This window comes from Symphalangus syndactylus, chromosome 12 (assembly GCF_028878055.3).
Source record: "Symphalangus syndactylus isolate Jambi chromosome 12, NHGRI_mSymSyn1-v2.1_pri, whole genome shotgun sequence".
Taxonomy (NCBI): domain Eukaryota; kingdom Metazoa; phylum Chordata; class Mammalia; order Primates; family Hylobatidae; genus Symphalangus; species Symphalangus syndactylus.
In genome coordinates, this window is record NC_072441.2 from 126,695,837 (window position 1) to 126,723,757 (window position 27,921).

At 39.1% G+C, this 27,921-nt stretch overlaps 1 protein-coding gene and 1 non-coding gene across 32 annotated transcripts in view; one reads left to right on the forward strand and one right to left on the reverse strand.

The window, feature by feature from the left end:
- EPS15 (epidermal growth factor receptor pathway substrate 15) overlaps window positions 1–27,921 on the forward strand; it is a 167,697-nt gene that overhangs the window by 119,183 nt on the left and 20,593 nt on the right. For 30 of the 31 annotated variants that reach the window (XM_055254773.2, XM_055254776.2, XM_063627458.1 and 27 more), the window contains 6 exons: window positions 1,391–1,594; window positions 4,244–4,357; window positions 5,237–5,327; window positions 7,114–7,149; window positions 8,896–9,029; window positions 13,642–13,708. In XM_055254773.2, coding sequence (XP_055110748.1) covers window positions 1,391–1,594; window positions 4,244–4,357; window positions 5,237–5,327; window positions 7,114–7,149; window positions 8,896–9,029; window positions 13,642–13,708 — 646 coding nt within the window. The remainder of the gene's footprint in view (window positions 1–1,390; window positions 1,595–4,243; window positions 4,358–5,236; window positions 5,328–7,113; window positions 7,150–8,895; window positions 9,030–13,641; window positions 13,709–27,921) is intronic. The other variant, XM_063627470.1, reaches the window with a different exon arrangement.
- Window positions 20,903–21,009, reverse strand: LOC129469284 (U6 spliceosomal RNA). Its single transcript, XR_008652977.1, has one exon. It is a non-coding gene; the product is annotated as a U6 spliceosomal RNA (small nuclear RNA).

Consider the following 27,921-nt stretch of genomic DNA (forward strand, 5'->3'; position numbering starts at 1 on the left):
TAGGGCTCGGCATGGTGGTGGCCCATGCCTGTAATCCCAGCACTTTGGGAGGCTGAGGCAGTGGATCACTTGAGGCCGGGAGTTCGAGACCAGCCCTGCCAACATGGCCAAACTCTGTTTCTACTAAAAGATACAAAAATTAGCTGGGCATGGTGGTACCTGCCTATAATCCCAGCTACTTGGGAGGCTGAGGCATGAGAATCACTTGAGCCTGGGAGGCAGAGGTTGCAGTGAGCTCAGATCACACCACTGCACTCCACCCTAGGCAACAGAGTGAGAATCTGTCTCAAAAAATAAAAACTAAAAAAAAAAGGATAGAAACACAGAGATTATGGAGTTGATTTCTTTCATTCTGAATTATAACAAACTAAAGCCAAGGAAGTTCAAGTAACTTTCTCATGGTTACATATCCTTGAAAAGAGCTACATCTAAAAATCCAGTTCTTCTAAAACCCAGGCCAGTGTGCTCAGTTATTACGTATAACGAAGTCCTTCACTTTTGCGCTTCCTTACCCCCTGTTATCTGGCAGCTGAGTACCTACCTACTCATTCATCATGCAAGATATACCTTAAATTCTTATTTCTTTATGGTATTTTCTGCACCCTGCTTTTGTTGGACTTCATGTTATAGCAATAATAAGATTTTTCCCTGCATATTTGCTTATGTGTCTATCTCCCCTAGCAGACTCATGGTTTTGGTCCAGGAACTTACACATTTTTAAAAATCCCTATCATTTAGCACAGTTCTTGTCCCAGTGTAGGTACTCAATAAACAGGTAACCTGAAAGAGTTGTTGTAGTGAGAATGCTACCAGATGAATGGGTATTCCTTAAAGTATTTTCTTTTTTTGAATCTCTTTAAAAAAAAAATCCATGCATACTAAAATTTCAAGAGAGAAATACGTATTGTCAGAAATTACCAAATCTTTCCTCTAAGTCATGTAGCATTCCCAGAGGATTCTTCTTAAAGGAAGCAAATGTATCCTAGACCAAGTCTACAGGTATAGCCATTTTTATTTTATTCATTTTTTTGAGACAGGGTCTCATTCTGTCACTTGAGTGCAGTGGTGTGATCATGGCTCACTGCAGCCTTGACCTCTGGGCTCAAGTGATCCTCCCATCTCAGCCTCCTGAGTAGCTGGGACTACAGGTGCACTCCAGCATGCCCAGCTAATTTTTATATTTCTTGTAGAAATAAGGTTTCACCATGTTGCTCAGGCTGGTCTTGAACTCCTGGGCTGAAGCAGTCCTCGTGCCTCAGTTTCCCAAAGTGTTGAAATTATAGGCATGAGCTACCACACCTAGCCCATCAGGAAGTGGAGGAGGGCATTTTTATGTTACATGTCTTTCTAGTAATAAATTCTGATCTATATTTCTTCTTTGTGTTGGCAGATGCAAATGAAACTGATGGAAATGAAAGATTTGGAAAATCATAATAATCAGTTAAATTGGTGCAGTAGCCCACACAGCATTCTTGTAAATGGAGCTACAGATTATTGCAGCCTCAGCACCAGCAGCAGTGAAACAGCCAACCTTAATGAACATGCTGAAGGCCAGAGCAACCTAGAGTCTGAGCCCATACACCAGGAATCTCCAGTGAGTCTAATACTTTCATAACCTTCGTAATCAACCTCCTTGTGCAGATCCAAGTTTCATTGACATTATATCTAATATAAATACATGGCCTTGCCTCATCTGAGGACAATTGAGATTTCTTTTTTAGAAGCAGAGAGTGAGTCCTAATCCAAACAATTGTACGTTTTAACTAGTATAAAAAGATAACTTTAGCTAATTTTTTTTTTTTTTTGGAGATGGAGTTTTGCTCTTGTTGCCCAGGCTGGAGTGCAGTGGCGCGATCTTGGCTTACTGCAACCTCCGCCTCCCGGGTTCAAGCGATTCTCCTACCTCAGCCTCCTGAGTAGCTGGGATCACATTCGTGCGCCACCACACTCAGCTCATTTTTTGTATTTTTAGTAGAGATGGGGTTTCATCATGTTGGCCAGGCTGGTTTCGAACTCCTGACCTCAAGTGACCCACCTGCCTCGGCCTCCCAAAGTGCAGGGATTACAGGCGTGAGCCACCATGCCCAGCCAGCTAATTTATTTTTTATAGAGCCTGTTTTTAAAAGGTGGTTCTGTAGAGTAAAACTTTTTTTTTAAGTACCCTCACCCAAAGCTAAAATAATTTTTATTACGTATTGTGAAGGACATTCATTTACCAATTATTTGGCGAGTACCAACTATGTGCAAGAGTGCTGTATTACATAATATAAGAGCTACAGAGATCAGAGACCTCAATCTTTCCTTCAGGCAGCCTACAGTGTAGTAGTGTAACACTGTGTTAAAGGGCTGTGCTAAAGGAAGTGCCGAATTTTCAGTTAGGACAGTTTGGAGGGGGTTCATAAAGATTTTGTTGGGGAAAGCTTTGCAAGTGAGTTTAGACAAGTGAGAAGGGGTTAAGCATGGAAGAGGAGGATACATTCCTGCCAGAGAAAACAGTATTAGTATAGGTACAAGGTGGAAGAATACATGCAGCACAGAATCTTGAGAAGTTCTGAAGGATATCTTGTGATGGTGGAGAGGGTATTGGTAAGAGATGAAGCGCTTCTAGTAGGCATCTGCTTTACCTCTGGTGATTATCAAAGTATAAATGTGTATTCCTTTCCTCAAAAAGGGAACTAGTTTCTGGGATAGAGCCAGATATGTATATTTTAAAAACACATTCTATGGGTGATTGTCATGTGCCCCTGGATAAAAATGACCAATTTTAGGTCAGAAAGTGCCAGAAGGTGAGAAATTTAGATTGATCTTAAAGCATTGGGGGATTTATCCTACTGCAGTGAACAGCCATTGAAGAATTTTAAGCAAGAAGTGACGTGATTAACTTTCAGAAATGTGGAAAACGGATTAGAGAGTGAGACTGTACCCATAGAAGGGATAATGAGAAGAATAGAAGTTTGAGAGGTATTAAAAGTGATAAGTTAACAGACTCGATTTTATTTACACAGTGCAGTCATGTATGCATTATACAATATTCTTTCAAGTGCAAAAGGCAGACTACTAGGTTATCCTTCAAATAGATAAGGGTGGTATAAAATAGATATTGCCCTGTTACTTTTTTTTTTTTTTTTTTGAGACGGAGTCTCACTCTGTTGCCCAGGCTGGAGTGCAGTGGCACAATCTCAGCTCACTGCAACCTCTGCCTCCCGGGTTCAAGCTATTCTCCTGCCTCAGCCTCCTGAGTAGCTGGGACTACAGGCGCGTGCCACCACGCCTGGCTAATTTTTTGCATTTTTAGTAGAGACGTGTTAGCCAGGATAGTCTGGGTCTCCTGACCTTGTGATCTGCCTGCCTCGGCCTCCCAGAATGCTGGGATTACAGGTGTGAGCCACTGCATCCAGCCTGCCCCTACTACTTAAGTCTTTCATCCACTCGTCTAAATGAAGAAGACAATGGGAAACCATTGAAGGACTTTTAACCAGAAGGGTCACGATCACATCCACATTTTAGAGCTATTAGTTTGGCTACAATAAGGAGAAGAGATTGGAAATGCATGTATTGGAGGCAGGAAAGAAGTTGGAAGGAAGACTGCTATAGTAATTGGAACCAAAGATGATAATACTATAAGTGATTGATAGTGACAGTGAGGATGGAGAAGGAGGCAAGGATTTGAAAAAGAGGTAAGAGGTAGACTGAGCAAGACTTGGAGTCTTATTCTAACTGAGGATTAAAGATGACCTGAAGGTTTCTGACATGAGTGACTTTGATGCTTGATGACACCATTTCCCTAAAAAAGATTATAGAAGGAGAAATTATTTGATGAATACATTCTGCTTGTCTTTTTTAATTTTTAAATAATTTTTGGTTATCTTTTTTTTTTTTTTTTTTTTTTTTTTGAGACGGAGTCTGCTCTGTCGCCCAGGCTGGAGTGCAGTGGCCCGATCTCGGCTCACTGCAAGCTCCGCCTCCTGGGTTCACACCATTCTCCTGCCTCAGCCTCTCCGAGTAGCTGGGACTACAGGCGCCCGCCACCACGCCCGGCTAATTTTTTTTTTATTTTTAGTAGAGACGGGGTTTCACCGTGGTCTCTATCTCCTGACGTCGTGATCCGCCCGCCTTGGCCTCCCAAAGTGCTGGGATTACAAGCGTGAGCCACCGCGCCTGGCAATTTTTGGTTATCTTTAGTCAATTTTCTCTGCCATGTCAAAAAGCATATTGTTAATCTACTTTCATTAATATTTTGTAGGCAAGAAGTAGCCCTGAACTACTGCCTTCTGGTGTGACTGATGAAAATGAGGTGACTACAGCTGTTACTGAAAAAGTTTGTTCTGAACTCGACAATAATAGACATTCGAAAGAGGTAAAAAAAATGATTTTTATTTACATTGGAGACTCGTAAGGGTGGAAGGACAGGAGGAGGTGAATTACCAGACATTACTTAATGGGTACAATGTACATTATTCAGATGATAGATACATCAAAAGCCCCGACTTCACCTTTAGGCAATATAGCCATGTAACAAAATTCCACTTGTACCCCTTGAATTTATACATATAAAATAAATAAATAATTAATAAATGTTCTTAATAGCTGGATGTGGTGGCAAGTGCCTGTAGTCCCAGCTACTCAGGAGGCTGAAGTAGGTGGATTGCTTGAGCCTGAGTTGGAGGCACTAGGCAACATAGAGAGACCTTATCTCTAAAAATTAAATGATGTTTTTTAAAAATGTCCTTATCACTGTTTTCCTTAGATGAATTATACACTATTTTAGGTGAAGGAAAGAGAAAAATGTGTTAAATGTGCTTTATGACTAGAGAAATATTTGTTACATTACCATCAGTTGATTTTCCTTTTGTTTTCAAGACTAAGTCTCACTCTGTTGCCCAGGCTTGAGTGCAGTGGCACGATCTTGGCTCACTGCAACCTCCACCTCCCAGGTTCAAGCGATTCTCCTGCCTCAGCCTCCTGAGTAGCTGCACATGCCCAGCTAATTTTTGTGTTTTTGGTAGAGATGGGGTTTCACCATGTTGGCCAGGATGGTCTCTATCTCTTGACCTTGTGATCCGCCCACGTCAGCCTCCCAAAGTGCTGGGATTACAGGTGTGAGCCACCGTGCCTGGCCCATCAGTTGATTTTTCAGAGCATATGTATGACCTGAATGTGTGTTATTTTATTTTAAAATGTTACCTTTTAAAACTTTGGTTTCTAAAAAATAATTTTAATTTAAAATTATTTTTAGGAAGATCCATTTAATGTAGACTCAAGCTCGCTGACAGGTCCAGTTGCAGATACAAACTTGGATTTTTTCCAGTCTGATCCTTTCGTTGGCAGTAAGTACTCTTTTTTTTTATATTATAGATTTACCCCCCAAAAAAGACTTTATAATATATAAACTAAGGATTAAGGCTTCAGTTTCAATAGCCTACTAACTCAGTCTGTCGCCCAGGCTGGAGTACAGTGGCACGATCTCGGCTCACTGCAACTTCCGCCTCCTGGGTTCAAGCGATTCTCCTGTCTCAGCCTCTTGAGTAGCTGAGACTACAGGCACCCACCACCACACCCAGCTAATTTTATGTATGTATGTATGTATGTATGTATTTATGTATGTAATTAATTTATTTAGAAACGGAGTCCCGCTCTGTCGCCAGGCTGGAGTGCAGTGGCACAATCTCGGCTCACTGCAACCTCTGCCTTCCAGATCCAAGCTATTCTCCTGCCTCAGCTTCCTGAGTAGTTGGGATTACAGGTGCCTGCCACCACACCCAGCTAACTTTTGTGTTTTTAGTAGAGGTGGGGTTCACCATTTTGGCCAGGATGGTCTCCATCTCTTGACCTCGTGATCCACCCACGTTGGCCCCCTAAAGTGCTGGGATTACAGGCGTGAGCCACTGCGTCCGGCCTAATTTTTGTATTTTTAGTAGAGACTGGGTTTCACCATTTTGACCAGGCTGGTCTTGAACTCCTGATGTCAGGTGATCCGCCTGCCTCGGCCTCCTAAAGTGCTGGGATTACAGGCATGAGCCACTGTGTCCGGCCTGCTTTGTATTTTCCTACTGATTAATGTTGAACATCTTTCTAGATGCTTATTAGCCATTTGTATATCTTCTTTGGAAAAGTGTTTATTCAACTTTGGTGAAGTCCAATTATCTATTTTTTCTTCTGTCACTTGTGCTTTTGGTGTCATCTAAGAAACTATTACCTAAGTCGCAAAGATTTAATGCTCTCTTTGTCTAAGAGTTTTATAGTTTTGCTGTTACAGTTAGATCTTTGATCCATTTTGAGTTTATTTTTGTATATGATGTGAGATAGGGGTCAAGCTTCATTCTTTTGCATGTGGATATCCAGTTGTCCTAACACCATTTGTTGAAAAGACTGTCCTTTCTCCATTTTGTGTTCTTGATACTCTTGTCAAAAATCAGATGACCATAAATGTAAGGATTTATTTCTGGACTCTTCAATCCTGTAAGAATTTTTTTTTTTTTTTTTGCTTCAGTAAAGCTCAGTATCTTTATTTCTGAACTGGTGATGATAATACCCTCCCAGTACTCTTGTGAAGAGTAGAGATTTTGTTAGTAAAATTTTTGCTGTAATGTCTTCCCCTCCATCCATAACCTCAACTTGTGATCAAGGTAAGTATAGTTGGCTGTACATTTCATAAGGTCAATGACATTCCTTATTTTATCTACTGTGAAGTGAAGTTATCGAAATAAACTTTTCAGGCCGGGCGCGGTGGCTCACGCTTGTAATCCCAGCACTTTGGGAGGCCGAGGCGGGCGGATCACGAGGTCAGGAGATCGAGACCACGGTGAAACCCCGTCTCTACTAAAAATACAAAAAAATTAGCCGGGCGTGGTGGCGGGCGCCTGTAGTCCCAGCTACTCGGAGAGGCTGAGGCAGGAGAATGGCGTGAACCCAGGAGGTGGAGCTTGCAGTGAGCCGAAATTGCGTCACTGCACTCCAGCCTGGGTGACAAAGCGAGACTCCGTCTCAAAAAAAAAAAAAAAAAAGAAAAGAAATAAACTTTGCTTTGGTTTTGTTTTAAAGTTACTCTTTAAGTAATGGTGTCACCACAGTAAATATTGTTATTTGGATTTGTTTGTGTTTATTTTATCACAGGTGATCCTTTCAAGGATGATCCTTTTGGAAAAATCGGTCAGTATCTTATTGAGTTTCATCTTAGCTTTCATTCATTTCTGCTTAATAATAAGCTTATGTTATTTAGGTCTGAAACTGAAGCCCCAGTAAGATGCTCTTTGTGCCTGGCATTTTCAGAAAGAGAGTAGTAAATTCTTTTGATTTTGCTTAATGAATTGTTGCTTTACTTTTACTTCTTTTTTTTTTTTTTTTTTTTGGTGTTTTTTGTTTTTGAGACAGGGTCTTATTCTGTCACCCAGGCTGGAATGCAGTGGTGTGATCATGGCTCACTGCAGCCTTGACTTCCTGGGCTCAAGCAGTCCTCCTGCCTCAGCCTCCTGAGTACCTAGGGTCTACAAGCTCATGCCAGCACACTTGACTGATTTTTTTAACTTTTTGTAGAGACAGGGTCTCACTGTGTTGCCCAGGTTGGTCTCGGAACTCCTGGGCTCAAGCAGTCCTCCTGCCTCAGCCTCCCCAAGTGCTGCAATTACAGACAGGTGTGAGCCACTGTGCCCAGTAGCTTTATTACTTTTTTAAAAACGACATTAGTGTTTAGAATTTGGTGCTTTTAATATTTATTGTGATTCCTCCTTACTAACTAAAGGTTTGGTGAGCATAATGATCTATACTACTTCAGGGTTTAGAATGTAATTTTGTTTTCCTAAGATTATAGCCCACATGTGTGATTAGAGGAAGAGGATCTTGAAGAATTACTAAAATATCAGGCTTTTTGAGATACTCTTTTTCTGGGAATTTTCATTAGAATAATGCAAATCTTGTTTACCATTTAGTTTTGCATCCCAAACCTGTTCTAAACTATTGGCTGTTAGCTTTGAGCTCAGAGAGAAAAATACATTTAGAAGTTTTTATTGTGTTTTCTTTAGTTATGATAGCATAGAATAAGGGGACTTAAAATTGGATCCGTTGAAATTATATGTTAATTTTAAAAATAAGTTTATTAGGTGGAAGGTTCTATATCTTTTATCAAAATTGCAAAGGAGTCTGTGAAATAAAAAGTACTCAGCTTAGATTCTACAGGATTTCAAACTGTCTTTTTGGGGATTTTTTTTGAGACAGTCTTGCTCTGTTGCCCAGGCTAGAGTACAAGTAGTGCGATCTTGACTCACTGCAACCTCCGCCTCCCATGCTCAAGCTATTATTCTCACGCCTCAGCCTCCCGAATAGCGGGCATTACAGGCGCGCACCACCACGCCTGGCTAATTTTTGTATTTTTAGTAGAGACAGGGTTTCACCACGTTAGCCAGGCTGGTCTTAAACTCCTGAGCTCAAGTGATCTGTCCACCTCAACCTCCCAAAGTGCTGGAATTACAGGTGTGAGCCACTGCACCTGGCCCAAACTGTCTTTTTGTTTGTTTTTGAGACAGGGTCTCACTGTCACCCAGGCTGGAGTGCAGTGGCAGATCTTTGCTCACTGCAGCCTCTGCCTCCCAGGTTCAAGTGATTCTCCCACCTCAGCCTCCCGAGTAGCTGGGACTGTAGGTGCGCACCACCACGCCTGGCTAATTTTTGTATTTTTTAGTAGAGAGGAGGTTTTGACATGTTGGGCAGGCTGGTCTTGAACTCCTGACCTCAAGTGATCTGCCTGTCTCAGCCTCCCAAAGTGGTGGGATTACAGGTGTGAGCCACTGCACCTGGCCCCAAACTGTCTTTTAATTAAGGCACTGATCATACCTTCAAGTGATGGGAAATTTAGTGCAATAATTATTTTTTGTCTCTTATGTTCGTGCCTTATTTTTTTAGATCCATTTGGTGGTGATCCTTTCAAAGGTTCAGATCCATTTGCATCAGACTGTTTCTTCAGGCAATCTACTGATCCTTTTGCCACTTCAAGCACTGACCCTTTCAGTCCAGCCAACAATAGCAGTATTACATCGGTAAGTGGGAGAATTAAGAACTGTTAAGTTAAATGGATAATAAGTGTCCTAAGCAAGTTTCTTGAAATACATAGTGATAAAAGAACCCTCATTTAGATTACTTCTAATGGACCATATAAGAATATCAGTCTCATCCCAATTCATTTAGTTTTTGGTTCAGACTGGTATTTAATAGTTTGATTACCCACTGGAACTAACTGGAATGACTGAACGGAGTCCAAAAGTGATGTTCATCTTTCAAGAGACTACATCTTATCCTATTGAGGATACTAAAAATTACTGGAAATTTGTAAGCCAATCTTACATAAAACTTTTCTGAAATGTTTGGTATATTACTGAAATAATGAAAATTAAAAGAATTTTAGAAAAATAAAATCATTTATGTTATTTCATAGACACCTCTGGAATGTTAATTCTGCAAAGTACAAATTCTCACTAAATGTCAAGCTCTCTTGAGAATGTACATATCTACAGCAATCACTGTTTAATAACCACATGCCTGATCCAGGTACTGGTGTGTGCTTTACATTCATTGTTTCTAATCTTCACATAATTTTGCAAAGTAGGTGTTGATATCCCTATTTTAAAAATAAGGACACTGAGACTTAGAAAAATTAACGTTTAAGGTCCTATAGCTAGTTGCTGTTTTATCTGGAGGCTTTAAAAAAATCTTCATGGCCGTGTGCGGTGGCTCACGCCTGTAATCCCAGCACTTTGGGAGGCTGAGGTGGGCGGATCACGAGGTCAGGAGATCGAGACCATCCTGGCTAACATGGTGAAAACTCGTCTCTACTAAAAATACAAAAAATTAGCCGGGCGCGGTGGTGGGTGCTTATAGTCCCAGCTACTCAGGAGGCTGAGGCAGGAGAATGGCGTGAACCCGGGAGGCGGAGCTTGCAGTGAGCTGAGATCGTACCACTGCACTCCAGCCTGGGTGACAGAGTGAGACTCTGTCTCAAAAAAAAAAAAAAAAAACTTCATCTTGTGGATATTTAGAAATACTCAAAAGAGAGTAATGTAATGAAATATTTTAACAAGCTTCCATGCATCCATTACTCAATTTCAATAATTAGGAATGGTTTTGCAGGTGTTTGGTTTTGCTTTTTAATTTGTATTTTGAGACTTCTTTTTTGAGACGGCAGTTTCATGTCTGTAGGTAAACTGAACCTATAAAGGACCAGTTAATTGAGAGGCATTTGAAGCAAAAAATTTGTCTTCTAGTACTCTTAGATTAAGAATATTTCTTTTAAAATGTAATTGATTATTTTAAAGATAATAGGTTTTATATTATTGAGAGTTGCTTCTTTTTTGTGTTCAGTAAAAAGCTGCTTGGCTAAGAAATGGTGTTTTCCATTGAATGAAAACTGGACAGATACCTTCGTAACTGAGTATTTTTCGTTTCCCCGGGCTACTGGATACTCTGTTTTCCTATAGCACTTAGTTTGCGATGTGGACCCATTTGCCAAATTCTTCTAAAATTGCTGCTACCGGAATTCTTCTCCTCTCACCTTCTTATTCTAGCCTCTCATTCTCCTATCATCTAAAGAGCAAGAAAGCTAAATTAGCTCTTCTAATTTAAAAATGAATACATTCCTCTTGTCCTGTCCCCATGAGATTTTTCTACCATTTGTTTTACTGACTTTTTATTCCCAGTTTTCTAAAGGAATATTATCCTTGCTTACAGCTTGTAATTTCACCATTCAAAACAAAAAACCAAATTGGCAATATAATAATAGCTGCAGTTTATCTAATTTCCTCTATGTGCCAGGGATGCTGCCAAGCTCTTTATAAGCATTGTCTCATTTAATTTTCACAGTAATCCTATGAGGTTTACATAGGTTAAGTTGAGGCCAGGTGTGGTAGCTCCCACCTCTAATTCCAGCACTTCAGGAGGCCAAGGCAGGAGGATCACTTGAGGCAAGTAGTTCACAACCAGCCTGGGCAACAAAGCGAGACACTGTCTCTACAAAAAAAATTAAAATATTAGTCAGGTGTAATAGCATGCACCTGTAATCCCAGCTACTCAAGAGACTGAGGTGGGAGGATTGTGTGAGCTCAGGAGGTCAAGGCAGCAGTGAGCCATGATTGCACCACAGCACTCCAGCTTGGGTGATAGAGTGAGATCTTGTCGCAATTTAAAAAAAAAAAAAAAAAGATAGATTAAGTTGGTAGTAAGTTAGTAAGTGGTAGAACTAGACTCAAACCAAAATCTTAAGACTTTCACCAATACAATCTAGAAATTTTTTAAAAATTGACCCTGCTAAACTCCCCAATTATCAAACTGACGTAGAGTTTTGTGGCCCCTTATTCCTTCATGGGCTGCACAATCTATCCTGTTCCCCTTGCTATCCTGACGGCCTTTTAGGGTGGTCGCACAGTATATGATGAAGGACTAGAAACTAAACCTGACACACATGTAGGCATGCCCTTTCCCTTTCTCTTTGTGATGGCAAATCAAATCTGCAAGCTGTTGTTTAAAACACAGCCTGTTAGTTTTTCCTTCTGTCAAAGCGAAGTAATAATACAGGTTGAGCACCCCAAATCCGAAATGCGCCAGTGAGCATTTCCTGAGTATCGTGTCAGCACTCAAAAGATTTCAGACTTTGGAGCATTTCATGTTTTCGGATTATGGATGTTCACTTGGTAAGTATAACACAGATATTTCAAAATCTGAAAAAACCCAACATCCAAAATACTTTTTGTCCCAAGCATTTCAGATAAGGATGCTCAACCTGTACTTGGTGACTTGTTATGTCAGTGACCTTCTCTTACACTGGTGTTATAACTATCATATTAGGAAACATGGAAAGTTATCTTGCTATATAGACCAGTTTAAGTTTTTCTTTAATTGCTGTTTATTCTGCAGATATCTAAGTTAGTGTGCTAGTTGTATAATAGTATAATTGGCATCAGTTAATACTATCATTACTTTTTATCATTCATAGTTTTCATTTCTAAAAACTTCATTAGTATTAATTCTTTCCGCTAATAGTTTTAATGGATTCTCTTTTATAAAGAGAGAAGGTTAGTACCAGTTAACATTACCTTTCTCTACAATTAATTTTTTTAACTTGGAGATTTATACATTAGTTCTGGCAGTATTATTTGACATTTATTTGTAATATCCAACTTCTTGATAATTGGAAATAGAGTCTGTAATACAAATGACATTGATAATCATGCATCAGAGTTGCATATAAATGTTCAGAAACTCTTTTCACACTCTTTTCACCTGTTTGCCAAGTCTTTCATCTAGCCCCTTAAAAAGAGCCTGGTGCCAGAAAGAGGAAATTCAGTTATCTTCCTAGATATACAATTTGTTTGACTATGATTAAAAACTAAAGTATGAAGTAGGAAGACAGTTAAAAAGCAGAATCTCTGGCATCTGGTAACATCCTCACCTTTAGCAAGATCAGTTGCTCTTGATCCCAGACTTTTACATAGCTTATTGTTGAAAGCAGCAGGGTCTTCTTAGCAAAAAGCTATCTTTGTTTATGTGTGCGTGTGCACGTGTGTGTGTGTATGTGTGTGTACGTGTGTATGTGTGTACATATGTTTTCTCTCTGAGGGTAAGAATGCAGAATTATTTTTAGATAACAATTAGAAAATAGAAATGTAACATTTTATGATATTAAGTACTAGGATATTTGAGAATTAAAATAGTGTGTGCGTTCTAAATGTAAAATGATATTCTGGAATCGAAAAAGGACATTAATGGAAAAACTGGTGAAATCTAATAAAATCTGTGGTTTATAGTTTTGTACCAGTGTTCTTAGTTTTAATAGATGTACTATAATTATGTGAGATATTAACATTAGGGGAAACTGGGTGAAGAGTGTGTGGGAACTCTGTACTATCTTTACAACTCTTATGTAAATGTAAATTATTCCGAGATAAAAGGTTAGTAGTGATGGCTGTCACCTAAAATCCCAGTGCTTTCGGAGGCCAAGGTGGAAGGATTTCTTGAGGCCAGGAGTTTGAGGGAAACATAGCATGACCCTATCTATACAAATAATAACAAAAATTACCCAGGTGTGATGGCATACACCTGTAGTCCCAGCTATTCGGGAGGCTAAGGCAGGAGAGAGGCAGGAGGATCACTTGAGCCCAGGAGTTTGAGGTTACAGTGAGCTGTGATCACACCACTGCATTCCAGCTGGGGTGACAGAGCAAGAACCTGTCTCTAAAAAATAAGTAAAAAGTTAAAACAGCGTGCATCTCTACAACTAGCAAGATTATGAAGAAAAAAATAAACGAATATCACCAAAGTCAGGATTGTGATTATAGAGGGGCACATGAAGACTTCTGAGGTATTGGCAGTTTCCTGGGAAATGACTACACAAGTGTTCACTTGATACTTGCTTGTTAAACCATAGATCTGTTTCATGTACTTTTCTGAATGGATGTTATATGTCACAGTTCAGATTAGAAAATAATATGTATTATTTCCAGTTAGTAAGATTGCAGATCACTATGGGGAAACATTTGTTCCTAATGTCTATATTCCTTAATTAATTAAGAATTTGCAAAGAATATATTCTTTGGAGTGGTGATGAGGTTTCAGCTATGAAGTGTTGCCTCTCTCATTCATGGTTTTGTATGCTTTGTTTAGGTAGAAACGTTGAAGCACAATGATCCTTTTGCTCCTGGTGGAACAGTTGTTGCAGCAAGCGATTCAGGTAAATAAATAATTTATCAACTTCATTGAACATTAAACATAACACTTTTTTTAAGATTCTTTTTTTCTTTGTCTCTAAATATATTTGTCCTGTTATTTATAGCTTTAAAATTATTGCATAATTATATCCAATTGTAATTTACCAATAATAAGCATTTGTATATCACTTTCTACTTATCTTTCATTCTTTCATTTATTGTTCGTGTTGAATATTATACTAGAATATGAACTCTACCCAGTATCAGTAAACCAATAAAAATGTTTTGCTTTATAAAATGCTGTGTTGCTTGGCAGCTTCAAAGTCAGCATTGACTGTTATGGATCTTGGTCTAAATTAAAAGATTAGTGGCTTCCAATAGAAAATGAAAATTGCTTTACAAATACAAATGGGTTCTGTTAATAATACAGAGAAAAGCTAAATGTTATTTTAGCATCCAATCTTCATACTTCATTGATGGTATCTAATTTTTTATTTATTCTTTTAATAACTTTTTAAATAGTAATCTCATTTTAAACATAAACTGAGGACCAGAATATTAAGCAGTGTTCATCAAGATCATACAGTTTAATAGATTTGAACCAGGTAAAGCCAAGATTCAGTATTAGGTCTGACAAAATCAGAAAGCTTTTTCAACAAAGTAACTCTGCTTCTTTTCTACTCTTCATTTAAAACAAAACAGATAAACAGACCAGCTATCATTTGGGATGGGAGAGCAGAAAATCTGAGGAAAGTAAACTCAAATGTGTAAATACTCTAATATTATGCTGAAAATAGATGGCTTTATTTTTCTAGGTGAATATAGAGTGAGTTGTTCAGTGTACAAATGTATTAATTGTGACTAATTAAGGATTATGAACATAGAAAAAGAATAGTAGAAATGCCTTTACAGGAGCCTGGGCGCGGTGGCTCACGCCTGTAATCCCAGCATTTTGGGAGACCAAGGCAGGTAGATCACTTGAGGTCGAGACCAGCCTGGCCAACATGGTGAAACCCCGTCTCCACTAAAAATACAAAAATTAGCCGGGTATGGTGGTGGGTTCCTATAATCCCAGCTACTTAGGAGGCTGAGGCAGGAGAATTGCTTGAACCCAGAAGGCGGAGGTTGCAGTGAGCCGAGGTTGTGCCATTGCACGCCAGCCTGGGCAACAGAGTGAGACTCTGTCTCCAAAAAAAGGCTGGCTGCAAAAAACAGGTTGGGTTTCTTATAATGAACAAATTGTAACAAGATGAGATTTAGCAGAGTGCATTGTTTTCGGGTTGGAAATTAACTCCCAACATGAGTAGCAAGAGTGAGGAATACAAAAAGGAGATAGGTAGAAAAAAATAAGATTTAATATAGGCTGGATATTGATTTAAACAGAAACTTAGAATGAGAGCAAACGAGACTTCTAAAAGGCTTATTGTATTAACAGTGGTTAAATTACATATTTTTTAAGTACATGCACTGTTTTTATACCCTCATTATTAAGCTGATTATATTGCTAGGGGTACTATAGAATTAAAAAGGATAAACTAAGAGAATAAAATGAAAGGTTAATACGTTTATGATTGCCCACACCAAGGAAATGGTAAGTGCCATAAGAGTTAATTAAACCAGCAGAGATTAAAGGAAGGGGAGATCACATTAAGGATAAATCATTAATGATATCAAAGTGGAATGTGGCTTTTGTGGTATGCCTTGAAAGCATGGGCTAGTATTTTAGCAGGTAAATATGGAAAGAGATTATGTGGAGCAAAAAGAACAATGTGAACAAGGAATGGAGGCAGAACATATAGGGCATATTCAAGGAAAAACTAACACATTTTTGCAAGAGCTATTTCTCTTTTTTTGCAAGATAGAGGACTAGTCAAGGCTGAAGTGGTAGGTTACAGTGTTACATTAAAGATTTCTAATACCTCTGTTGATCTTCTGCTTAAATTCCAGTTCCTAATTCATTTCCTGTAAAGTGGTAGAATAAATGATGACAATAGCCTAGGAGGAGGCTAAGATTTATCATTAATTATAATAATAATAGCTACTATTTATTGAACACTTGCAGAGTTCCAGCAGTCAACATGCTAATCATTTTTCTCTACTTGGTCCCATTTAATTCTCACAACAACTACATTATATTATTTGTATTATGTTTATTGTACAGACAAGGAAAATCCAGGCGTGGAGAGATGAAACAATTTTCAGAAGGTTAAAGTAGCAGTATTAGATGTATCCAATTCAAATGAGGCCTCTGGTTTTCCACCTGCCTCTTTGGTCATTCTTTCTTAATCTCCTTTGTTGATATTTCCTCTTTTTCCTCAACCTCTTAATATTGTGTTGTCCCAAGTCTTAGTCCTTGGACCTCTTTTCTTTTTTATCTGTACTCCCTTGGGGGAACTCATCTGTGGCTTCAAATACTATCGATACACTGATCTATATCTCTAGTCACATCTCTTTCCTGAACCCCAGGCTCATTTTTCCAGCTATTTATTTGGCATCTCCACTTGAATGTCTGATAGATATGTCTAATGCATAAGTCTGACACAAAGCAGCTATTTTTCCTTCCTAAACCTGCTTTTCTTGGCACCTTCCACATCTTCATGGTTCATCTTTAATGGTGTCCAGGCCTAAAATCTTAGAATCATCCTTGGTTCTTCTTTTGCTCTTCCTCTGTCTCTAATCTGTCAGGAAATCTTATTGACTCTACCTTCAAATTATATCCAGTAAAAGCCTTACAGTGGCCTGCACTTTTTTAACAATATCTCATCATTATTCCCATTACTCACTCTCCTCCAGCCACACTGGTCTTCTTGCTGCTGCTCAAACAACAGACCCATGTTCTTTGGCCCTTTGCACTAGCCGTTCCCTCTTCCTAGGATGATCCTTCTCCGTATGTTCACATGATAATCTCTATTACCTCTGACACGTCTTAATTCAGATATCACCTTCTCAGTGAAGCTTATTCTGGCCACTCTAACATTTACAAGTACCACTACCCAGCTCAGTGCTCCTACATTACTATTCTCTACTTTTCTTCTTTCATTATAACTTACTACTTTCCATCTTATTATATAAATTACTTTTATCTGTTTCCTTTTCATCCTGTTAGAAATTAAGCTCCAGAAGGAATTGAGATCTTGGTTTTCACTGATACAACCCAAGAACCTGAAAATAACGCCTGGGCGTATGTTATTGAATGAAAAAATGAGCCAGCTGCTATTCTCAGAGAACATGTAATGGGAGTCTAGTGGGTAGATATTATTTATTTTGTTATGATAAGTAGTTCTTTTAATTGTGGCAAAATATACATAACATAAAGTTTGGTATTTTAACCTTTTTTAAATGTACAGTTCAAGAACATTAAGTACATTCACGTTGTTGTGCAATCATCACCACCATCCATCTCAAGAACTTTTTTCATATTCCAGAACTGAAATTCTGTATCCATTAAATAATAACTCCCTATCCTCCCTCTCACCAATCCCTAACAACCATCATTACTACTCTGCATACTACGTGTAAGTGGAATCATAAAGTATTTGTATTTTGGTGATTGACTTATTTCATTTACCATAATGTCCTCAAGGTTCATCCACATTGTAGAATGTATCTGAATTTTTTACCTTTTTCAGGCTTAATCATATTCTATTGTGTGTATATACTGCATTTTGTTTATTTGTTCATTCATTAATGGACACTTAGTTGCCTTCACATTTTGTCTATGTGCATAATGCTACTGTGAATGTGAGGGTACAGATACCTGTTTGAGTCCCTGCTTTCAATTCTTTTGGGTATAATTCTAAAAGTAGAATTGCTGGATCATATGGTAATGCTGTTTTTAGTTTTTTGAGAAACAATCATACTATTCTCCGCAGCAGCCATACCATTTTATACACCAAGCAACAGTTCACAGTAGTTCCAATGTTTCCACGTCTTTGCCAACCCTTACTACTTTCTGTTTTATTATAATAGGCATCCTAATGGGTGTGAAGTGGTATCTTATTGCTTTGATTTGTATTTCCCTAATGATTAGTATGTTGTGCATTTTTTTATATGCTTATTGGCCATTTGTATATCTTCTGTGGAGAAATATCTATTCAAGTCCTCTGCCCATTTCTAAATCAGGTTGTTTTTTGTTGATTTTTTTTTTTTTTTTTTTTTTGAGACAGAGTCTCCCTCTGTCGCCCAGCCTGGAGTGCAGTGGTGCAGTCTCGGCTCACTGCAAGCTCCGCCTCCCGGGTTCACACTGTTCTCCTGCCTCAGCCTCTCCAAGTAGCTGGGACTACAGGCGCCCACCACCACGCCCGGCTAATTTTTTTTTTTTTTGTATTTTTAGTAGAGACAGGGTTTCACCGTGGTCTTGATCTCCTGACCTCGTTATCCACCCACCTCGGCCTCCCAAAGTGCTGGGATTACAAGCGTGAGCCACCGCGCCCGGCCTTTGTTGAATTTTTTTATATATCCTAGATATTAACCCCTTATTAGATAAATGATTTGCAAATATTTTCTCCCATCCTGTGGGTTACCTTTTCATTCTGTTAATACTGTCTATTGGTGAACAAAAGTTTTTAATTTTGATGTAGCTCATTTTATCTATTGTGTTGTTGTTGCCTTTGCTTTTAGTGTTATAACCAAGAAAGCATTGCTAAATCTAATATCAGGAAGCATTTCCCCTATGAGTTTTATAGTTTTAGCTCTTACATTTAGGTATTTAATCCATTTTGAGTTAATTTTTGTATATGGTGTGAGGTAAGAGTCTAACTTCATTCATTTGCATATGGATATTCAGTTTTCCCATCATCTTTTCTTGTAAAGACCGTCCTTTTTCCATTGTTTGTTCTTGGCACGTTTGTTGAAAATCATTTGACCATATATGTGAGGGTTTATTTCTGGACTCTGTATTCTGTTCCATTGATTTATATGGTTTGTATTTATGCAGTTCCTCCTCACTGTTTTAATGACTATAGCTTTGAAATAAGATTTGAAATCAGAAAGTTTGACTACCAACTTTGTTGTTCCTTTTTAAGACTGCTTTGGGCCGGGCACAGTGGCTCATGCATGTAATCCCAGCACTTTGGGAGGTCAAGGTGGGTGGATCGCCTGAACTCAGGAGTTCAAGACCAGCCTGGGCAACATAGTGAGACTCTGTCTCTACAAAAAAAATGCAAAAATTAGCCAGGCATAGTAGCATGCACCTGTACTACTTAGGAAGTAGTACAGCTACTTAGGAAGCTGAGGTGAGAGGATCACTTGAGCTGAGGAGGCAGAGGTTGCAGTGAGCCAAGATCATGCCACTGCACTGTAGCCTGGGTGACAGAACCAGACCCTGTCTCAAAAAAAAAAAAAGAAAGAAAAAGAAAAAGACTGCTTTGGCTATTCGGGTTCCTTGAGATTCCATGTGAATTTTAGGATGAATTTTTCTATTTCTGCCAAAAGAAAAAGTCATTGGGATTTTTGATAGGGATTGCATTGAATCTGTAGATCACTTTGGGTAATATTACCAACTTAACAATATTAAGTCTTCTAATCTGTGAACATGGGATGTCTTTCCATTTGTTTGTGTCTTTAATTTCTTTCAGAATGTATTGTAATTGTCAGTATACGAGTCCTCCTTGGTTAATTCCTAAGTATTTCATTCTTTTTGATGCTGTTGTAAATGGAATTGTTTTCTTAATTTCCTTTCCAGATTGTTCACTGTTGGTATATAGAAATATGACTGATTTTCATATGTTGATTTTTGTATCCTGCTACTGTGCCATATTCAGCTATTAGTTCTAATAGTTTTTTGGTGGAATCTTTAGGGTTTTCTACATATAAGATCATGTTATTTGCAAACAGATTTTATTTCTTTGTTTTGAATCTGGATGCCTTTTATTTCTTTTTCTTGCCTAAGTGCTTTGGCTAGGACTTCTACTACTATATTGCAGGGGTCCCCAAACCCCAGGCCATGGACCAGTACCAGTCTGTGGCCTGTTAGGAACCAGGCTGCACAGCAGGAGGTGAGTGATGGGCAAGTGAGCAGTACCTAATGCCTGAGCTCCGCCTCCTGTCAGATCAGCAGCAGCATTAGATTCTCATAGGAGCTTGAACCTTATTGTGAACTGCACATGTGAGGGATCTAGGTTGTGTGCTCCTTATGAGAATCTAACGCCTGATGATCTGAGGTGGAACAGTTTCATCCTGAAATCATTCCCCTCATCCCACACCCAAGTCCTAAAAAAATTGTCTTCCACAAAGCCGGTCCCTGGTGCCAAAAATGTTGGGAACTGCTGCTATATTGAATAGAAGTGGTAGAAATGGTAACAGCAGGCATCCTTGTCTTGTTCCTTATTGTAGAGAAATGGTTTCAGCCTCTCAAGATTGAGTGTGATATTTGCTGTTGGCTTTTCATATATGGCCTTTATTAAGTTGAGGTAGTTTCCTTCTATTCTTAGCTTTTTGAGTGTTTTTATCATGAAAGGGTTTTGAATTCTGTCAAATACTTTTGTTGCATCCATTGAAATGATTGGTGTTGTATTTTTCCCCTCATTCTGTTAATGTGGTGTATTACATTGAATGATTTTTGTATGTTGAACCATTCTTATATTCCAGGAGTAAATCCCACTTGGACATGGTGTATAATCCTTTTAATGTGCTATTGAATTCTTTTGAGGATTTTTACAAAAATATTCATAAAGGATATTGATCTATAGTTTTCTTTTCTCATCTATATGCCTTCATCTGGCTTTGATATCAGAGTAATACTGGCTTCACAGAATGAGTATGGAATTGTTCCTGCCTCTTCAATATTTTGGAAGAGTTTGAGGGAGATTGGTTTTGATTATACTTTAAATGTTTAGTAGAATTCACCCGCGAAGTCATGTAATCGTGAACTTTTCTTTGTTGGGAGGTGTTTTGTTTTGTTAATTTTAAAAATAATGGTGGCCGGACACAGTGGCTCAGGCCTGTAATCCCAGCACTTTGGGAGGCTGAGGCGGGTGGATCACTTGAGGTCAGGAGTTCAAAACCAGCCTGGCCAACATGGTGAAACCCCGTCTCTACTAAAAATACAAAAATGAGCCAGGTGTGGTAGTGGGCGCCTGTCATCCCAGCTACTCAGGAGACTGAGGTAGGAGAATCTCTTGAACCCGGGTTGTGGAGGTTGCAGTGAGCCAAGATTACACCACTGCACTCCAGCCTGGGCCACAAAGCGAGACTCCATCTCAAAAAAAAAAAAAATTAAAAATATGGAATGCCACAAGAATTTGCATGCTATCCTTGCACAGGGGCCATGCTAACCTTCCCTGTATCTTTCTAGTTTTAGTATATGTGCTGCTAAAGTGAGCACTGTTGGAAGGTTTTTGATTACAGATTTGATCTCCTTATTAGTTATGAGTCAATTCACATTTTCTGTGTTTTTGTGATTCAGTCTCCATAACTTGTGTTTCTCAGAATTTGTTCTTCTCATTTATACTATTCAGTTTGTTGATATATAATCGTACATAGCACTGTGTTAACAATCCTTTTTATTTCTGTGAAATTACTAGTAATGTCTCCTCTTTCATTTCTGATTTTAGTTATTGAGTCTCATTTTCTTAGTCCATCTAGGAATGTCTATTTTGTTGATCTTTTCAAAGAACAAACTCTTGGTTCTGTTGATTTTCTCTATTTTTCTACTCTGTGTTGTCTCTGCTCCAATTTTTATTATTCATTTCTTTCTGCTAGCTTTGAGTTTAGCTTGCTTTTCTTTTTTTAGATCCTTTACAGTGTAAAGTTAGGTTGTTTATTTGAGCTCTTCTTTTTTAAGTATTTATAGTTAGAAGTTTATCTCAGCACAGCTTTTGCTGCTACATCCCATTAGTTTTGGTAATGCTGTGTTTTCATTTTCATTTGTTTCAAGATATTTTCTAATTTTCTTTGTGATTTTTCTTTGACCAATTTGTTGAGCGTGATATTTAATTTCCATCTATTTATAGGTCGTCTAGTTTTGCTTCTGCTATTAATTTTTAGTTTTATTCTGTTTTAATTGGAAGATATACATTTATTTATTATTTTTATTTTGAGATACAGTCTCGTTCTGTCACCCAGGCTGGGGTGCAATAGCACGATCTCGGCTCACTGCAACCTCTGCCTCCCGGGTTCAAGCAATTCTCCTGCCTCAGCCTCACAAGTAGCTGGGACTACAGGCGCCCACCACCACGCCCATGTCATTTTTGTATTTTTAGTAGAGACGGGGTTTCACCATGTTGGCCAGGCTGGTCTCGAACTCCTGATCTCAAGGGACCTGTCCACCTCGGCCTCCCAAAGTGTTGGGATTACAGGCATGAGCCACCGCACCTGGCTGGAAGAGATATTTTTATGATTTCAAATTTTTAAAATTCTTTAAGAGTTGTTCTATGGCCTAAAGTATGTTCTTGGAGAACATTAGATATGTACTTGAGAAAATGTGTATTCTGCTATTGTTGGGTGGAGTGTTCTGCATATATCTGTTAGGTCCAGTTGATCTAAAGTATTGTTCAGGTCCTCTCTCTCCTTATTGATCTTCTGTTTTATTCACATTGAAAGTGAGATATTGAAGTCTCCAGCTGTTACTGTAGAGCTGTCTGTTTCTCCCTTCAGTTCTGTCAGTGTTTAATGTATATATTTAAGAAGCATATTTGGTGCATGTATGTTTATAAATGTTACATCATATTGGTAAATTGACCCTTTCTTTATTGTATAATGTCCATCTTTGTCTCTTGTAACAGTTGTAGACTTAAAGTCTATTTTTTCTGATATTAAGATATCTCTGCTCTCTTGATATTCTCTTTGCATGAAATATCTTTTTTCATCTTTTCCCTTTCAAACTGTATGTGTCCTTAGATCTAAAGTGAATCTCTCTTATACAGCATGTAGTTGTATTTTACATTTTTTTTCTGCCGGTTTGTGTCTTTTCATTAGAGAGTTTAATCCATTCACATTTAAAGTAATAACTGATCGGGAAGGACTTATTATTGTCATTTCGCTATTTGTTTCTGTATGTCCTATAGTTTTTTGTCCCTTATTTCCTCTGTTACTGTCTTCATTTATGTTTAGTTGATTTTTTGTAGTGACATTTTTTATTCCCTCCTCATTTCCTTTTACTCTTTTCTCTGTTTCATGGAGATTACACAAAACATCCTACAGTTACAACAGTCTATTTTAAACTGATAAGACTTAATTTCAATTGGATTCAAAACCACTCCTTTACAGCTCCACCCCCCACTTTATGTGGTTGAAAGTCACAATTTACTTCTAAAGTTGAGTTGTGAGCCAATATTATAGTAATACTATTTTTTATATTTGTCCATATGTTGATATTTACCTTTATCAGAGAGAACTTTCTATTTTCATTTGGTGTGTCTAACATCCTTTCATTTCAACCTGAATGACTCCCTTTAGCATTTCTTTTTTTTCCTTTTTTTTTTTTTTTTTTTTGAGGCAGAGTTTTGCTCTTGTTGCCCAGGCTGGAGTGCAGTGACGCAATCTCAACTCACTGCAACGTCTGCCTCCTGGGTTCAGGCGATTCTCCTGCCTCAGCCTCTCTAGTAGCTGGGATTACAGGCGTCTACCAGCATGCCCGACTAATTTTTTTTTTTTTTTTCTGGAAACAGTCTCACTCCAGGCTGGAATGCAGTGGCAAGATCTTGGCTCACTGCATCCTCCCCCTACCGCTTCAGGTTGTTCTTCTGCCTCAGCCTTCCAAGTAGCTGGGACTACAGGCACGCACCACCATGCCCCACTAATTTTTGTATCTTTAGCAGAGATGGAGTCTCACCATGTTTGCCAGGCTGGTCTCGAACTCCTGACTTCAAGTGATCCGTCCACCTTGGCCTCCCAAAGTGCTGGGATTACAGGCATGAGCCACCACGCCCAGCCATGCCTCACTAATTTTTGTATTTTTAGTAGAGATGGGCTTTCACCATGTTGGCCAGGCTGGTCTCAAACTCCTGACCTTATGTGATCCACCCACCTTGGCCTCCGAAAGTGCTGGGATTATAGGCATGAGTCACTGCTCCCAGCCCCTTTAGCATTTCTTATAGGGTAGGTCTAGTGGTAATGAACCATTTAGTTTTTGTTTATCTGGGAATATCTTAATTTCTCTCTTGTTTGTGAAGGACAGTTTACTAGATACAGAATTCTCAGTTGACAGGTTTTCTTCTGAGCCCTTCAATATATTCCCCTACTCCCTTCAAGGTTTCTGCTGAGAAATTCACTGATAATTTTATTGAGGATCCTGGCCAGGCACTGTGGCTCATACCTGTAATCCCAACACTGTGGGAGACCGAGGCGGCAGGATCACTTGAGGTCAGGAGTTTGAGACTAGCCTGGCCAACATGATGAAACTCCATCTCTACTAAAAATACAAAAATTATCCAGGCGTGGTGGCTTGCACCTGTAGTCCTAGCTACTCCAGGGGCTGAGGCAGGAGTAAGCCAATCACTTGAACCCGGGAGGCAGAGGTTGCAGTAAGCCGAGATGGCGCCATTGCACTCCATCCAGAGTGACAGAACGAGACTCCATCCAAAAAAAAAAAAAATTATTGAGGATCCCTTGTGCATGATGAGTCAGTTTTCTCTCACTGCTTTCACAGTGCTCTCTTTGTTTCTGTCTTTCAGCAGTTTGATTATAATGTAACTCTGTATAGGACTCTTTTGAGTTTATCCTACGTGGAGTTTATTGACCTTTTTATATATCCGTGTCTTCCCTCAAAGTTGGGGAGTTTTGGCCATTATTTCTTCAAATAAGCTCTCTGCCTCTTTCTTTCCGGTATAAAGATTAGTGTGGGGGTGTCTCCATTGTTCCTTTCTTTTCCCCTCAAACTTAGAGCTGGAAGAAACCTTAGACATCCTGTGGGCCAGAATTTCATATTACCTTCCACAAAATTAGCTTCCAGAGAGGTCTTCAGGAAGTTGGCAAATTTTAGTTATGTATTTTTAAAATGTCTTTGAACTTTTAAGAACTACATCTCATTAAGTATATGTATTCGTATATATTATTATCCAAATTTTAACAAATTGGAGTGCACTGGTGCTTTAAAGTGCCATCAGCTACTCTGAGAATGTAACATTCTTGTTTTAAAATGTGTATCTTATAACTTCTTCCTTGGATGAATTAGATTTTTTTAGATGGAGAAACCAAAATCAAGTACAGCCATACACCTTGGAGACATTATGGTTTTGTTTTGTTTTAGGAACCCAGGCTGGTCTCGAACTCCTGGGCTCAAGCAGTCCTCCCACCTCAGTCTCCTAAAGTGCTAGGATTACAGGCGTGAGCCGCTGCACCTGGCCCAGCATGGGTTCTTTTCCATACCACCACAATAAAGCAAATATTGCAATAAAAGAAGTCACATATAAAAGTTATGTTTTCACTATACTCTGGTCTATTAAGCGTGCAGTAACATGTCTAAAAAATGCACGTCTTAATTAGAAAATGCTTCATTGCTAAAAAAAAAAAAAAAAATGCTAATGATCGGGCACGGTGGCTCATGCCTGTAATCCCAGCACTTTGGGAGGCCGGGGTGGGTGGATCACCTGAGGTCAGGAGTTCGAGACTAGCCTGCACAACATGGTGAAACCACGTCTCTACTAAAAATACAAAAAATTAGCCAGGCGTGGTGGCGGGTGCCTGTAATCCCAGCTACTTGAGAGGCTGAGGCAGGAGAATCACTTGAACCCGGGAGGCTGAGGTTCAAGCCTCAGTGGCAGTGAACTGAGATAGTGCCATTACACTCCAGCCTGGGCAACAAGAGCGAAACTCCATCTCAAAAAAAAAAAAAAAAAGCTAATGATTATTTGAGCCTTCAACAAATTGTAATCTTCTTGGTGGTGGAAGATCTTGCCTCGATAGTGGTGGCTGCCGACTGATCAAGGTGTTAGCTGCTGAAGGTTGGGGTGCCTGTGGCAATTTCTTAAAATAATACTGAAGTTTGCCACATCAATTGACTCTTTCTTTCCTGTACAATTTCTTTTAGCATGTGATACTGTTCGATAGCCTTTTACCCACACAAGGTACTCTTTGAAAATTGGTATCAGTCCTTTCAGATCCTGCCACTGCTTCATGAACTAAATTTATGTAATATTCTAAATCCATTGTTCTCATTTCAGCAATGTTCACAGCATCTTCACCAGGAGTACATTCTATCTCAAGAAATCACTTTCTTTGCTTATCTGTAGAAGCAACTCCTCTTTGGTTCCAGTTTTACCATGAGATTGCAGCAATTCAGTCGCATCTTCAGGCTCTACTTATAATTGAAGTTCCCTTGCTAATTTGTACCACATCTGCAGTTACTTCCTCCACTGAAGTCTTGAATCCATCAGTAATCCATGACGGTTGGATGTAACTTCTTTCAAAGTCCTCTTACTATTGCTATTTTCACCTCCTTCCATGAGTCACACTGTTTTTGTTTTGTTTTGTTTGAGACAGAGTTTCACTCTTTGTTTCCCAGGCTGGAGTGCAATGGAGCTATCTCGGCTCATTGCAACTTCCGCCTCTCGGGTTCAAATGATTTTCCTGCCTCAGCCTCCCAAGTAGCTGGGATTACAGGAGCCCGCCACCACGCTCAGCTAATTTTTTGTATTTTTAGTAGAGACAGGGTTTCACTTTGTTGGCCAGGCTGGTCTTGAACTGCTGACCTCAGGCGATCCACACCGCCTCAGCCTCCCAGAGTGCTGGGATTACAAGCGTGAGCCACCACACCAGGCCTGAGTCACACTGTTCTTAATAGCATCTAGAATGGTGAATCCTTTCCAGGAGGTTTTCGGTGTACTTTGCCCAAATCCATCAGAGGAATGGCTGTCTATGGCAGCTATAGCCTTATAAAGTGTATTTCTTAAATAATAAAACTAGAAAGTCAAAATTACTCCTTGATTTGCAAGAATTACTGCCTGGCTGCAAGAATGGATGTTGTGTTAGCAGGCATGAAAATAACATTCATCTCCTTATACATCTTCCTCAGAGCTCTGGGTGACTTAGGTGCATTGTCAGTGAGCAGATTTTTGGGTTTTTTTGTTTGTTTGTTTCTTTTGAAACAGTCTCCCTCTGTTGCCCAGACTGGAGCACAGTGGTGCAATCTCAGCTCACCACAACCTCTGCCTCCCAGGTTCCAGCAATTCTCCTGCCTCAGCCTCCCAAGTAGCTGGGACTACAGGCACATGCCACCACACACAGCTAATTTTTGTATTTTTAGTAGAGACAGGGTTTCACCATGTTGGCCAGGCTGGTCTCGAACTCCTGACCTCAAGTGATCTGCCCACCTTGGCCTCCAAAAGTGCTGGGATTACAGACTTGAGCCACCGTGCCCAGCCTAGCAGGAGTATTTTGAAAGAAATCTCTTATTTGAGCAGTGGGTCCCAACAATGGGCTTAAAATATTCAGTAAAACATGCTGTAAACAGCTATGCTGTCATCCAGGCTTTGTTATTTTATTTCTACTGTCAATTTATCTTAATTCATAAGGGCCTTAGGATTTTCAGAATGGTCAATGAGCATTGGCTTCAACTTAAAAGTCGCCACAGCTGCATTAGCCCCATAGGAGACTCAACCTGTCCTTTGATGCTTCGAAGCCAGACATTGACTTCTCTTTAGCTATGACAGTTGTAGATGGCATTTTCTTCCAGTAGAAGACTGTTTTGTCTACATTGAAAATCTGTTGTTTAGTGTAGCCACCTTTATAGATCAATTATCTAAGCTAGACTTCTGGATAACTTGCTGCAACTTCTGTATTAGTACTTGCTAAGTTTGTTTTCCTTCTTTTTAAAATCCTTTTGTTTGTGAAATGAAGAATGGACTTTTTTTCAGTTCCTATGGTTAAGTTGGCAAACCTGTTTTCGCCCTGTTTATGTATTTATGTTGGTTTGTTTGTTTTGTTTTGTTTTTAGTTACAACAACATAAATCTTTTCCTACATTGTCTTCTTAAATGTAATTCCACTTGACATGAAAACTTTTAATTATGAGAATATGGAGAAGGAGAATTAGTTATTATTATATAGGTCATTCAGGTCAGTGGTTCCTAAATATCTTTTAAACTTTATATGGGGAAAAAGAGATAACGTATGTAGGTTTTTAATGCATTTATTTAAGTAGTTTACTTGTTCATAAAATCCCAACTTCTGGAAACTACTGAGATTCCAAGAGGTGATGTTATATACTCAAGTCACAAACACAAGACATTTACCCACCTTACTGGTACCCTTATGACCTTATTATTTTCTTCCACTAGGTAGAATTCCACCAGGCAAAA